At 47.0% G+C, this 12,025-nt stretch overlaps 1 protein-coding gene across 1 annotated transcript in view; it reads left to right on the forward strand.

Annotated features, from left to right (window-relative positions):
• PLXNA4 (plexin A4) overlaps positions 1 to 12,025 on the forward strand; it is a 522,503-nt gene that overhangs the window by 339,290 nt on the left and 171,188 nt on the right. The window contains exon 4 of the mRNA XM_030933215.1: positions 7,878 to 8,009. Within this exon, the coding sequence (XP_030789075.1) occupies positions 7,878 to 8,009 (132 nt within the window). The remainder of the gene's footprint in view (positions 1 to 7,877; positions 8,010 to 12,025) is intronic.

Genomic DNA, 12,025 nt, shown 5'->3' on the forward strand with positions numbered 1-12,025 from the left:
GGGGAGGATGTGAAGGGATAGAGGAAAGGGAGAGTGCAGAGGTGGCCTGCATCTTTAGAGATGAATAGCACTGTTTGCTCATTAGGGAGATTAGTCCAAGCAAGACGGCAGCCAGAACGCTCTAGTGCAAGCATCTGCCTGCTACTGGGAGACTATATTTATTGTTCAATCCTTCAGTGGATGTAAATAAACAGCCCGGCCCAGATAATGTTCCAATAAACAAACAAGCAGCTGCCAGGAGCTCCCTGGATGGCTGACCTTTGAGGAGGCCATGCTGCTGATGTTTCAATAGCAGTCTGTCTGGCAGTGCAGAGACTCACCGTGCCAGGGATGGAGATAGGTGGCAGTGCCTGCTGATGGATCGGCAGGGGGCCAGCGGGGCTGGAGGAAAGGGTCTGGCTGCCTTGGAAGATCTCGGGCTGGGGACTGAGTAGCTGGGGATGTGGATGCCTGGATACCCAGAGTAGAGGGTGTGTGTGTGTGTGTGTGTGTGTGTTCTTGGTAAGCTGCATGTACTGTGGAGTAGTGCAGTGCACATTGAACGCTGTAGTGGAGGTTTCTGTGTGGCACAGGCGAGATGATGCTCAGTCCTTAAGTGCTCACGTGACCTCACCGGTTGTTAATGTTGAAATGCATCTATGCAATTAGTAGTCAGTTGCTGCCCCCAGCCCCAGATGCCCACCACTGTCTGGGTGTTCCACTCATCACCACTCTCTCCCAGGGCAGTATTACTTGGTGCGGTTAAGAGTCCCCAAGAATCCCCTCCCTTAGCAATGATTCTGGCTGACTGGTTGGTTCCCTGCCACGAGCAGGGGTACCAGGGATCCTGCTGCATAGGAGGTGTGCCCAGAGTGTGGGAAGAGAAGGCATGGGTGCATCAAATGAGCCTGGATTAGAAGGAGGCCCATGCGGCAGCATTCTGACTTGATGGGGACCATACAGTTTGTTGGAGCATACGGCCCAAGAATGCCCAGAAAGTAAGGGCTGTGGGGCACACTGCACTGTGCCGTAGCTCAAAGGTCCCTGGGAGACACAAAGGGATTGCAGCAGAGGACACGGGGAGGGAGGGTCGGGTGGGGTTGGGGGTGGTTGCAAAATCTCAATGGAGCATGCCTCCAGGGGGACAGTCACCAAACCAAATTATTAGCAAGGTCACTTGGTGAGTGCAGAATCAAAACACAGGGAAGAGAATAGTCTAGAATTGTGCTGTCCAATATGGTAGCCTCTGGCCACACAGGAAGCACCTGAAACATGGCTGTTCCAAACTGAGCTGTGCTGTAAGTGTAACATGCACCTCAGGAGGCAAAGGTTTAGTTAGTATGAGGAAAAGCAGGTAAAATATCTCAATAATAATTTTAATAATTTTTATTCTTGTAGACATGCTAACATGATCATATTTGGGGTATATTGGGTCAGATTAAACATATTATGAAAATTAATTTTACCTGTTTGTTGTTGTTGTTGTTGTTGTTGTTGTTTTGAGACAGAGTCTCACTCTGTTGCCCAGGCTGGAGGGCAGTGGTGCGATCTCTGCTCACTGTAAGCTCCGCCTTCTGGGTTCACGCCATTCTCCTGCCTAAGCCTCCCAAGTAGCTGGGACTACAGGCACCCGCCACCACGCCTGGCTAATTTTTTGTATTTTTGGTAGAGATGGGGTTTCACCATGTTAGCCAGGATGGTCTCGATCTCCTGACCTCATGATCTGCCCGCCTCGGCCTCCCAAAGTGCTGGGAATTTTAGCTGTTTTTTAAAATTTGGCCACTACTAGAAAATTCTGAATGACATATGTGACCCACATTTGTGGCTTATACTGTCTTCCATTGTCTAGTGCTGTTCCAGAACATTCTACTGGGGCTGAGGCAAGGCCTGCAGGGGCACCCCTCCCTACCACAGAGGACACAGTGGTTCTCTGATCTGCTCTAGTCTCTCTCTCTCTCTCTCCTCAAGATGATGGTGCAGAAAGATGATCAAATTCTTCCCCTTGGACACCCTTTTTCCAATTTTTACTCTAACCCTCCTGTCAGTATGTTACGACTTTGTGAAATCTATTAGTCCTGCTAATTTTGCTACTTCAGATCAGTCTTCCTACTGATGTAAAAGATTTCGTCCCCTAAGGTGGCTTTGAGTAAATTTCATGTTACCTGTTATGTGTTGTATTAGTCAAGCTCTCATCACTGGCAGCGCCATATTGGTAGTTCTAGGTCATGACGCTGCCTGCCCACTAGCCTCACCTGGAGCTGGGCTCATCATCCCTGGTTAAACTCCAGTTGGCCAGATCTCCTGAGAAGAACAAAGAGAGGCCTTTGAACACCCCTCTGCCATAACATTTGCCACTGGGCATTATTTGTGTGAAATCTGAGCCCTCCAGGAGACAGGCCTCCTGGAAGGCAGGGCTGGCACTTACCACCTCTCCTCTCCAGAAGGAGAGGCCCTGGAACAATGGGCATTCATCAGATGCATGGTGGGTGTGGGATGTGTCGTTCTGTCAAAGGACACACAGGATCAGGGTGTGGTTTCCTCCTTAGTGTCATCCTCAGAGATTAACATCTTCCAAACACCAAATGTGCCTCTCGCTCTATCACCAGGCTGGAGTGCAGTGGCACCATCTCAGCTGAGTGCAACCTCCACCTCCCGGATTTAAGTGATTTTCCTGTCTCAGCCTCCTGAGTAGCTGGGACTATAGACGCCCACGACCACGCCTAGCTAATTTTTGTGTTTTTAGTAGAGACGGGGTTTCACCATATTGGCCCGGGTGGTCTCAATCTCTTGATTTGGTGATCCGCCCACCTTGGCCTCCCAAAGTGTTGGGATTACAGGCTTGAGCCACAGCGTCCGGCCAGTTTCTTTACATTTTCTACCAAAAAAAAAAAAAAAAAAATCAACTTCTGTTTTCATCCTTTCTCATTATTTAGGTGATCCACAAGTATCTATACTATGTAAAATAAGAAATCTAGGCCAGGCCTGCTGGCTCACGTCTGTAATCCCAGCACTTTGGGAGGCTGAGGCGGGCAGATTATGAGGTCAGGAGTTTGAGACCAGCCTGGCAAATATGGCGAAACCCCGTCTCTACTAAAAATACAAAAATTAGCCAGGCGTGGGGATAGGTGACTGTAATCCCAGCTACTCAGGAGGCTGAGGCAGGAGAGTTGCTAGAACCCAGGAGGCAGAGGTTACAGTGAGCTGAGATCGTGCCATTGCACTCCAGCCTAGGCAACAAGAGCAAGAATTTGTCTGAAAACAAAAACAAACAAACAAAAAAAGGAATCTAATTTGTTCAAGCTGTCATGTTATAAGTGTTGGGGTGTCCTCTGCATTGATGACTGAACCATGGTCACTGGTCAGTGTGTCTCCTTTCATCTCAACTATTTCTTTCTGGGTTGGGTTGTCTTTCCTAGGCTGTTCTTGAGTTGCAGGCATCTGGATTGTGTTCCTACCTTATGAGGGGTGAACTGAATGTGATCTCATATGTTCAGGTGAACTTGACCAAGATGATGGCTCTGCTAGTCTGTTTTTCTATGAAATCTTACTTAAATGCTACCTACCATTTTGTTGGCCTTTTGGCTGCCTGAGTATTGGGAGTAGTAAATGGTGGCTTTGATCCCTTCCTCAATCCTGACTCTTACCTCGATTATAACTAGCAGCTCAGATATTAGAGACTGTGGTTGTTTTACATTTATTCAGTAATTACTTACTAAGCACCAACCACGTATCAGGGATTGCGCTGAGTACAGCAGGCATGACCTCTTCCTTGGGAGACTCATGGTCCCAGGGCTATTTGCCCACGTGGCAACTGTCAGCCCTGCAGAGGGTGGACCATTTTTTTTGTAGTTCACCTTTGTTGTTGGACTTCTTGCTGTCCCAAAGAGTTTACAATCATTTGTACATTTTCCTGCTGCCTCCTCCAGGCCATTTATAAAAAATATTAAATGAGATTAGTCAAAACACTAGTTACTTCTCCATGCACAAACCTGTCTTTTCCTGTCTCTGAGTCAGTTCTCTCTCTCCATGGCCAAACTGCCCGAAGTCCCACGGAGACTCATTATTTTTAAATACCTTTTCATGTGGAACCTTGTCAAAGGCTTCTGGAAAATCTAAATAGCTAAGAGACAAACACTGAGCTAGGGATCAGGAGACCTGGATTCTAGTCTTATATGCCATTGGTTTATCATCGAACTTGGGGCAAGTCACAGAACAGCCTCCATCTCAGCTGCTTCATCAGGAAGATGAGAATGATTATTCTGGCAATCAACATCATAAAAATGTTACAACCATCAGCTGAGACAGTGTTATTTAAGAATGCTTTGCAAGGTATAAAGCAAAAATATAAGGGATCATTATTTAGAAAATTTACAATAGCATCTTCATTCATATGCAGGTTTCTCTCCCAGAAAAACTGCAGTAGATAAAGACATGGCTCCTCCAGCACCCCTGGGGTGATGCTTGTTTAAAATCAACTCCTTTGACGTCTTGAAGGAATGCAGGTTTACATAAACAATAGTGCCGAGTTCAGTGTGAGCCTTTGGTGTAGTGTGTGAACTCATAGAAGCATGACCACTGGAATCAATCAGACCCTGGTATGGGTGCAGCCTGTGCCATCCGCCAGATGTGTGACCTTAATCAAGTTATTTAACATTTTTCGTGCCACACCTGTAAATGGGGACAATATTAATGCTTACTTTACTGAGTTCTGAGATTTAAATAAGAAAATAAATATATGTAAAATGCCTACCATTGTCCCAGACCCATAGTGGCCACTCAATAAATAGCAGCTTTTGTTCTATTTGTCTATGTTAAGGGTCCAAGAGCCAGCAGCTGGTCCATTCTATCTAAATTTTTGGATTGCCCGTCAAACATTCAGTAAATTCCACCATAAATTCCTTTATCCATGTCCTGTGTGAATTTTTTCAACAGATGAATAAATAATGCTTTTCTTTGGTTTTCTGAAAAGTTGTTGGAGGGTGAGGTGGGAAAAGAGAGAAGGAGCCTTTCCAATTACATATTTCCCACTGGCAGAGTGCAGAGGGTGGGGACTTAGCTGCATCCAGCCTCCTTGCAGAAGGCCAGGCCTATGGAAACTTGTCCAATTGGTGCTTCCTCGTCCACCCCTCTGTCCCTCCCCCAAGTCATCTGGTTTCCTTTGATGTCCAGCCACACCCAGCAAACCCCTCATCCTCAGGAGCAGGGAAGTTGGAGTCGAAAGATAAAGGAGACTGCTCAGGCACTGAATGTAATTTCATTTGGGGATCAGGCCAAGGGGCACTGGATGGGGCTTAGTTCCGCCAGCACTCCCCCGGGGAGCCTGCTCTGGCCGACGGTGGCCTGAGGGGGCTGGAGACCAGCCAGGGCATTCAGTATCATTCTCTGCTTCTGCTCCAGGGGCACCTCCCAGCTGGGGATGAAGCTTGGCTGGGCCAGGGGCCAAGGCCATCATTGCACAGTCAGACTTGGGTGGTAATCCCAATTGGTTTTGCACAAATTCCTGTTTCATCCAGATTAGGAAAGGACCTGGCCAGCGTGGACATCTGGTGGCTTGGGGATGGGCACAGAAGAAGGAGGGCTCTGGGAATCAGAGGCATTTCCATTTTAAACATTAACCATGACTCCTTTAACTGTTGTTTTCATGGGCTTAATGGGAAATTAGCAAAGTAGAATCTGAACTACATTTATTTATTTATTCTTTTTTAGAATAAATATTTGTCAAGCTCAAGTGTTTGGGCACCAAAATCGAGAATGACTAGAGAAAGTCTCAGGAATTGTAGAGACTAGAGACAGACCCTGACCTCAGCCCCCTGCCTTTAGGTGGCCGCCACTGGGAGACACATGGGAAACCCTCTGAGAGCAAGGACTGTCATGTAACTGGTGGTAGGAAAAGCATGGACTTCCAGAGTCAAACTGAATTCTAATTATCTCCCCAGATTTTATTGCACAGGCCAGTTGTTTAATGTACCTGGGTATCATTTTTCTCATCTATTATCAGTGCATCTGTTAGGACTTTTGATGTTGCAAAAAAAACCCTTTGTATTACTTTAACATAAAGAAAATATCTGGAGTAACTAGAAAGTCCCAATGTCAGGCAGGCTTTGGGGTTACTTTGATTCAGTGGCTCAGCAATGTCACCAAAGACCAATTTTTTCCCGTCTCTGTGCTTGACCTGCCCTGGTTCCAGCTCCCTTCCTTGTTAGGAGAGGGCTGCCCACAGATCTTTGAGCTCCAAGTTCATTTTACCCCTTTGAGAGTTAGGAAATACGGTCTCTTCTCTCTACCATGAGTCCCTGCTTTGCTCTGATTCATGTTGATTGACTCGAACCTATTTTCTCTTAATCACTGTGGCAGAGAGTAAGATCAAGCTGGTTTGTTTGTGCTCATCATGGACAACCTGGGAAGCAGGGAGTGGGTTCAGTCCCACCCAAGAGGTGGGAGAGGGTGGAATGGATGCTGGAGGGGCACATGAGCCGTGATGAATGAACATTAAACCCACGGGATTGAGAGGATTACACCAATAGAGAATTATGTGCACAACCATCTCCCAGTACCTGATGTCCACGAAGCTTAAAAATAACACTTAAAAGGAAATTTTAAAAATCAGAGTCCAGAACAAACCTAAAATCAAGCAAATAAACCACAAAATAACCTGATATTAGAGTTCATGGACTCAAGAGAAATGAAAGGTGGGAGCCTTCTGGGGGACCTGGTGTGGTCAGTTGTCATTAATGTGGTGTTCTTTCTGTAATTTAGTTCCTCAGAATGCCTCTTTTATTCTCCTTGATCTTGTGAGAGGTTAAAAATTACACATTAAAAATTAAAAATAAGAGTGCCTAATGGGAATATTTGGAATATATTCTTTTTCCTTAGCTTTATTGTTGAAATCTCTAAAATTACACTATGTGTATCTTACAGTCCTGTGTGTGGCAGGGAAGTGTGGTGATGCCCTAGCTCTCGCCTAACCACACTCTCAATAGTATTTGTTCCTGATTTATGGGAGTGGTGTTATTAGCACTCACTGTGCAGTGGTCATGTTGGGTCTATGCATTCAAACACAGGATGGTTCCAGAGACCTTGGCCAACATCCAGAGGCCAGACGAGCATCATGTAGGGTTGTAAAGCTCATGTCTTTTCTAGGTTAGTGGGCAGAAGTCTTCTTTCCATTGTCTCTAAGCTGTCCCAGCATTTCTAGGAAGAACTTGTGGATGGCCGGGGAAGATCTACTCAGCTGAGTGTTTGCAGAAGGTTGTGGATGACTCATGCCTGAAGCACATTTTCCTGTAATTCCCTCATCCCCTTCCGTGGGGACGTGAACAAAATCTCTAGAAGGTTTCAGGACCTAATGTTATAAGTATAAGCCACTATTTCAATGCCAAAAAGAGACCCTTAGTGTGAAACCTTTGGGGTTGGCCCCCTGCCTGGTTCCCCTTCAAGGTACAGCAATGACATCTGGGTAGCAGTTCCCTTCCTTACACTGACATGTTTTTCTGCTAACAAATGCAGCAAATAATATCGCCTTTCCAATGCAGGGTGACACTCTGATCTGAGGCAGCTTCAATTACATGTTGTTCCTCCAAGCCTCAGAGCCTCATCTTTTTCTCCGAAGACCGGCAAGAAAGGCATCAAATGCTTGAGCCTGAGGCAGAGGGAACCAGGGAGATCAAGACTGGATTCTTGGTGAAGCCCAGCTTGGTCCCCAGCTTCCCTCTCTGCCACTCCCATCCTGAGGCCCTTGGTGAGCTTATGTCACTACACTCCTTGGCTTTAGCCTGTGAGCACTGTAGAGACAGAACTCATGCCCTCTCCCTCGGCTGTTGACAGGTTCTCTGGCTGAAGTTTGACTGAGGGCAGGGCAGGATCTGAACTCACATTGACTCTCCTCCTCTTCTCCACAGATCCGGGTGGATGGACCCAGGGGCAATGCTCTCCAGTATGAGACGGTGCAGGTGGTGGATCCTGGCCCAGTCCTCCGGGATATGGCCTTCTCCAAGGACCACGAGCAACTCTACATCATGTCAGAGAGGCAGGTAAGGCTCTTTGGGCTCTGCTAGATGTTTGTCTTACAGCTAAATACTAGCCTGTGGCTCAGTACAAACCTTAGGAGGCCAGCTGCAGAGAGGTGATTTGATTTATTTGGCGCAGTGTGTATCTTTTCAGTTTTGCTGCCTGGGGACTGAGGCTTGGTGTTCTGAAACAGGAAAGAAATATTTAAAATATCAAAATATTGGAGACTCTAGAACAAATCCACTAACTTCAAAATCATGGTTCAGGGCCAACATTTGCTTCCTTTTGAAGAAATATCATACAGATGTCCAAATTGTGGGTCCAGATTTCCCTATACAAAATGTGATCTCATACCAAAGTCACCTTCCTGGCCCCCAGAAGCCTGTGGGAGGCAAGGATTTATTGCCAGAAGAGCCTAGTTAAGGGAACACCATGGTCAGGACCCAGAAAACAGAGTCTGTGTGGTGAGATACGATGAGGTAGGGCACGGCCTGAACTTTTGTGTGTACATACAACTCTTTGTAGAAACTCCAGCAAATGCCACGGAGCCTGCCTGAGACGAACAGATATGGTGCAGGTTTACTGATGCTGAGTAGGAAGTAGAAAACCTGGGCTTGGTTCTCAAACTGAGCTGAGAAGGAAGTAAGTTTTTATGGAGTCCCTGAGCTCAGGCCAGGAGCCATATATCTGCAGCAGGCAAAGGAAGGGGTTTCACCTTGGACATCCATGTATTTAAGGGTATTTCCTGGAGTCCTCTAATTCACTGCCTGGAGTGGTCCACCCCACAACACACAGCCCACCCCAAGTGTGGTGCAGCACCACCGTACCTCTGCCCTGTGGCCTCTGTGGAGGATGGGTCGTTCCCTGGAGCTGTCCTTCCAGCCCATGAATATGTATGTGTTAGCTCTGAGTGGCAGCAGCAACCATGAGGGGCGGATCTCTCCTCTTTTTCATCCTCGTCAGCGTGGCCTGAACTCTCTGGAGGACCCTGCTAACAGAGTCTGGATTGTTCTGCCTGGGCCCTCTCGGCATTGTGGGGGAGATGAATTCCACATTATGCCACCCACGGGGCTTGTGCATTATGCCTTAGCAGTCACAGGAGCTCTGCCCTCCCCAAGAGCTCGATGACATCTTCTCTTGGTGTCGGACTCCCCGTTCTCCCAACTTTAGCCACACTGGGATCCATTGTGCCCTGGTTGAGGCTGCCACGGCTTGGGAATGGTCTCATTCCCAAGGTGGGGTGGAAAGTGGAGTATTTTTTCCTGGGAGGAGAGACTACCAAGATGGAGCCTGCAGCTGGGCACAAGGCTTCCCATTTGTCTACATTCCTTGCTTTTATAACAGCTTCCAAACTCCCCACTCCCAGCCCACCTCTGAGGCCCTAGGAGCTGAGGGGAAGCAGCTTTCCTTGGTGGCATGAATCGTCTGGAGAAGATCTTCACAAGGCATTGAATATTCAGGATTTCTTGCCTGATCTGAAAGCCAGCATTTCTGAACCTGGGACTTAAAACATAAGAGGACTTTCAAAGATGGAAAATATAAACGGAGCCAGGTGCAGTGTCTTGCACCTATAATCCCAGCTGCTTGGGAGGCCGAGGCAGGAAGATTGCTGGAAGGCCAGGAGTTCAAGGCCAGCCTAGGCAATATAGCAAGACTTCGTCTCTAAAAAAATAAAGAGAAATTAAAAAAAAACCATAAGCTGATAATACGAGTTATCAGCCCCCTCTGAGAACTGAGTCAGGATTCTGAGCATTACTCCTTCCCTGGGGGGGCCCTTCTGAATCCTTGTTCACCTCCTTGTCCTCAGCTAGTTCCCCTTGGATGGGTAATGTGGTCAGTACCCATTCAGGCTTGGCAATGAAGCACCCTGAGAGCTCCATATTATGGGCACATTGGAAAGGAAGGCAGGAATGAATAGAGCCAGGGCATTCATCCATTCCAGGGCTGCTCCACACAGATGGGGAGACTGGCCTGCCACCCAAATGACCATTTCAAAGCCCTAACACCTGGGCCGACAGTGGTCTCCACTGGACTTGTGGATTCTTGGTGGAGATTTGTAGAACAGTGCAATGATTAAGTCCACAGGTGTTGCCATTGGAATGACTGAGCATGCATCTTAAATCTCATTTACTAAATGTAGTCTCTGATAAGTTCCTAACCTCCTTAAGATTCAGCATTCTTTACTGTCCTATGTAGGTGACAATAATATCAGATAGTTTTGTTCCAAGAATTGAATGAGATATGCATATAATAAACTTAGAACTATGGCTGGCACAGAGTAAGTGCTTGTTAAATGGAGACACTCTTGTTTTTAGGACAGGAGTTTCCAGACACTGACTGTGCTTACAGTCAGGCAAGGACTGGTATTGAGATTCTAGATGGTCCATCTGGGTTGGAGCACAGCAGCCCAGGTGAGGCCAAGGTAGGCAGGGAGCAAAAATCCAGTCCCAGGGGAGAGCCCATGAGGAACCCAGGCCTGCTTGACAGACTGGGCACGTGGAATAGAGCTCAGGGCCAAGCAGCTTGGTGAATATACCTAGGTATTTTCCAGACCCAGGGCATCAGGACTAATTCTAGCCTCCTTCAGGTAGTGGGTCTCCCTCAGCCATGATGGATCAGAACACTTTGCACACCGTGTGTGCAGGCTAAGGGCATAGCTTGGCCATGATGTCAGCGCGGCCTGGAAAGCACTTTCCTTTCTTATCTGACTAATTTTTCCTTGTCCTTCAAAACTTAGCTTGACTGTCACATTCTTCATTGGGTTATTCCTGGCCTGCAGTTAGACAAGTCTGTAGTAGCCCTTGTCAGACCAGGCTGTGATGATGACTTCCTTGTCTCTGTTGCCACCAGCAGCTTGAGAGCATCCCATGCCTTGCCAGCCTAAATCTCATGTAATAGGCCCCTCATAATTTTTTAATGAATGAGTCCCCAGTGCCTTCATTGAACCAGAATTGATAGAGAAAGGTGCCAACACAAATAACCTATTGCTTCAGTTAATTTCAAAGCTCAAACTTAAGTAACTGAAAGACTAACTGAAGCCTGATCTTACTCTCTGCCACAGAGAGTAAGGGTGGGATTGAACCCACTCCCTGCTTCCCAGGTTGTCTGTGATGAGCACAAACAAACCAGCCTGATCTTACTCTCTGCCACAGAGAGTAAGACGGAAAGAGAGAAGTTCAGATAAAGGAAGCACCTCCTGTGTGTCAGTAATCTATCACTCATATTCATTGGCTAGGGCTGCCATAACAAAATAGCACAGACTGGGGAGCTTAAACAACAGAAATTTGTTTTCTCCCAGCTTTGGATGTTGGAAGTCCAGGATCACAGTGTCAGCAGGGCTGTTTTTTCTGAGGCCTGTCTCCCTGGCTTGCAGATGGCTACCTTCTCACTATGTCCTCACATGGCCTTTCCTCTGGGAGCAAAGCCCTGGTGTTTCTCTGTGTGTCCTACTCACCTCTTCTTCTAAGAGCACCAGTCAGATTGGATTAGGGCCTCTTTCTATCAGCCTTATTGTAACATAAACACCTTGATATGGTTTTACTGTGTGCCACCCAAATCTCATCTTGAATTGTAGCTCCCATAATTACCTTGTGTCATGGGAGGGACCCTGTGGGTGGTAATTGAATCATGCAGGCAGGTCTTTCCCATGCTGCTCTCATGACAGTGAATACGTTCCATGAGGTCAGATGGTTTTCTAAGGGGAGTTCCCCTGCACATGCTCTCTTGCCTGCTGCCATGTAAGACATGGCTTTGCTCCTCATTTGCCTTCCACCATGATTGTGAGGCCTCCCCAGCCATGTGGAACTGTGAGTCCATTAAACCTTTCTCCTTTATAGATCACCCAGTCTCAGGTATATTTTTATTAGCAGAGTGAGAACGGACTGATACACACCTTTTTGAAGAACCCATCTCCGAATACAGCCATATGCTGAAGTGCTGAAGGTTAGGGCTTCAATGTGTGAGTTTTGGGGAGAAACAATTTAGCCCGTTACGTCACTGTCACGACTTTTGCCCTGTCCTATTATTTTACATTATGTTT

Source organism: Rhinopithecus roxellana, chromosome 6, assembly GCF_007565055.1.
Source record: "Rhinopithecus roxellana isolate Shanxi Qingling chromosome 6, ASM756505v1, whole genome shotgun sequence".
Classification (NCBI taxonomy): Eukaryota; Metazoa; Chordata; class Mammalia; order Primates; family Cercopithecidae; genus Rhinopithecus; species Rhinopithecus roxellana.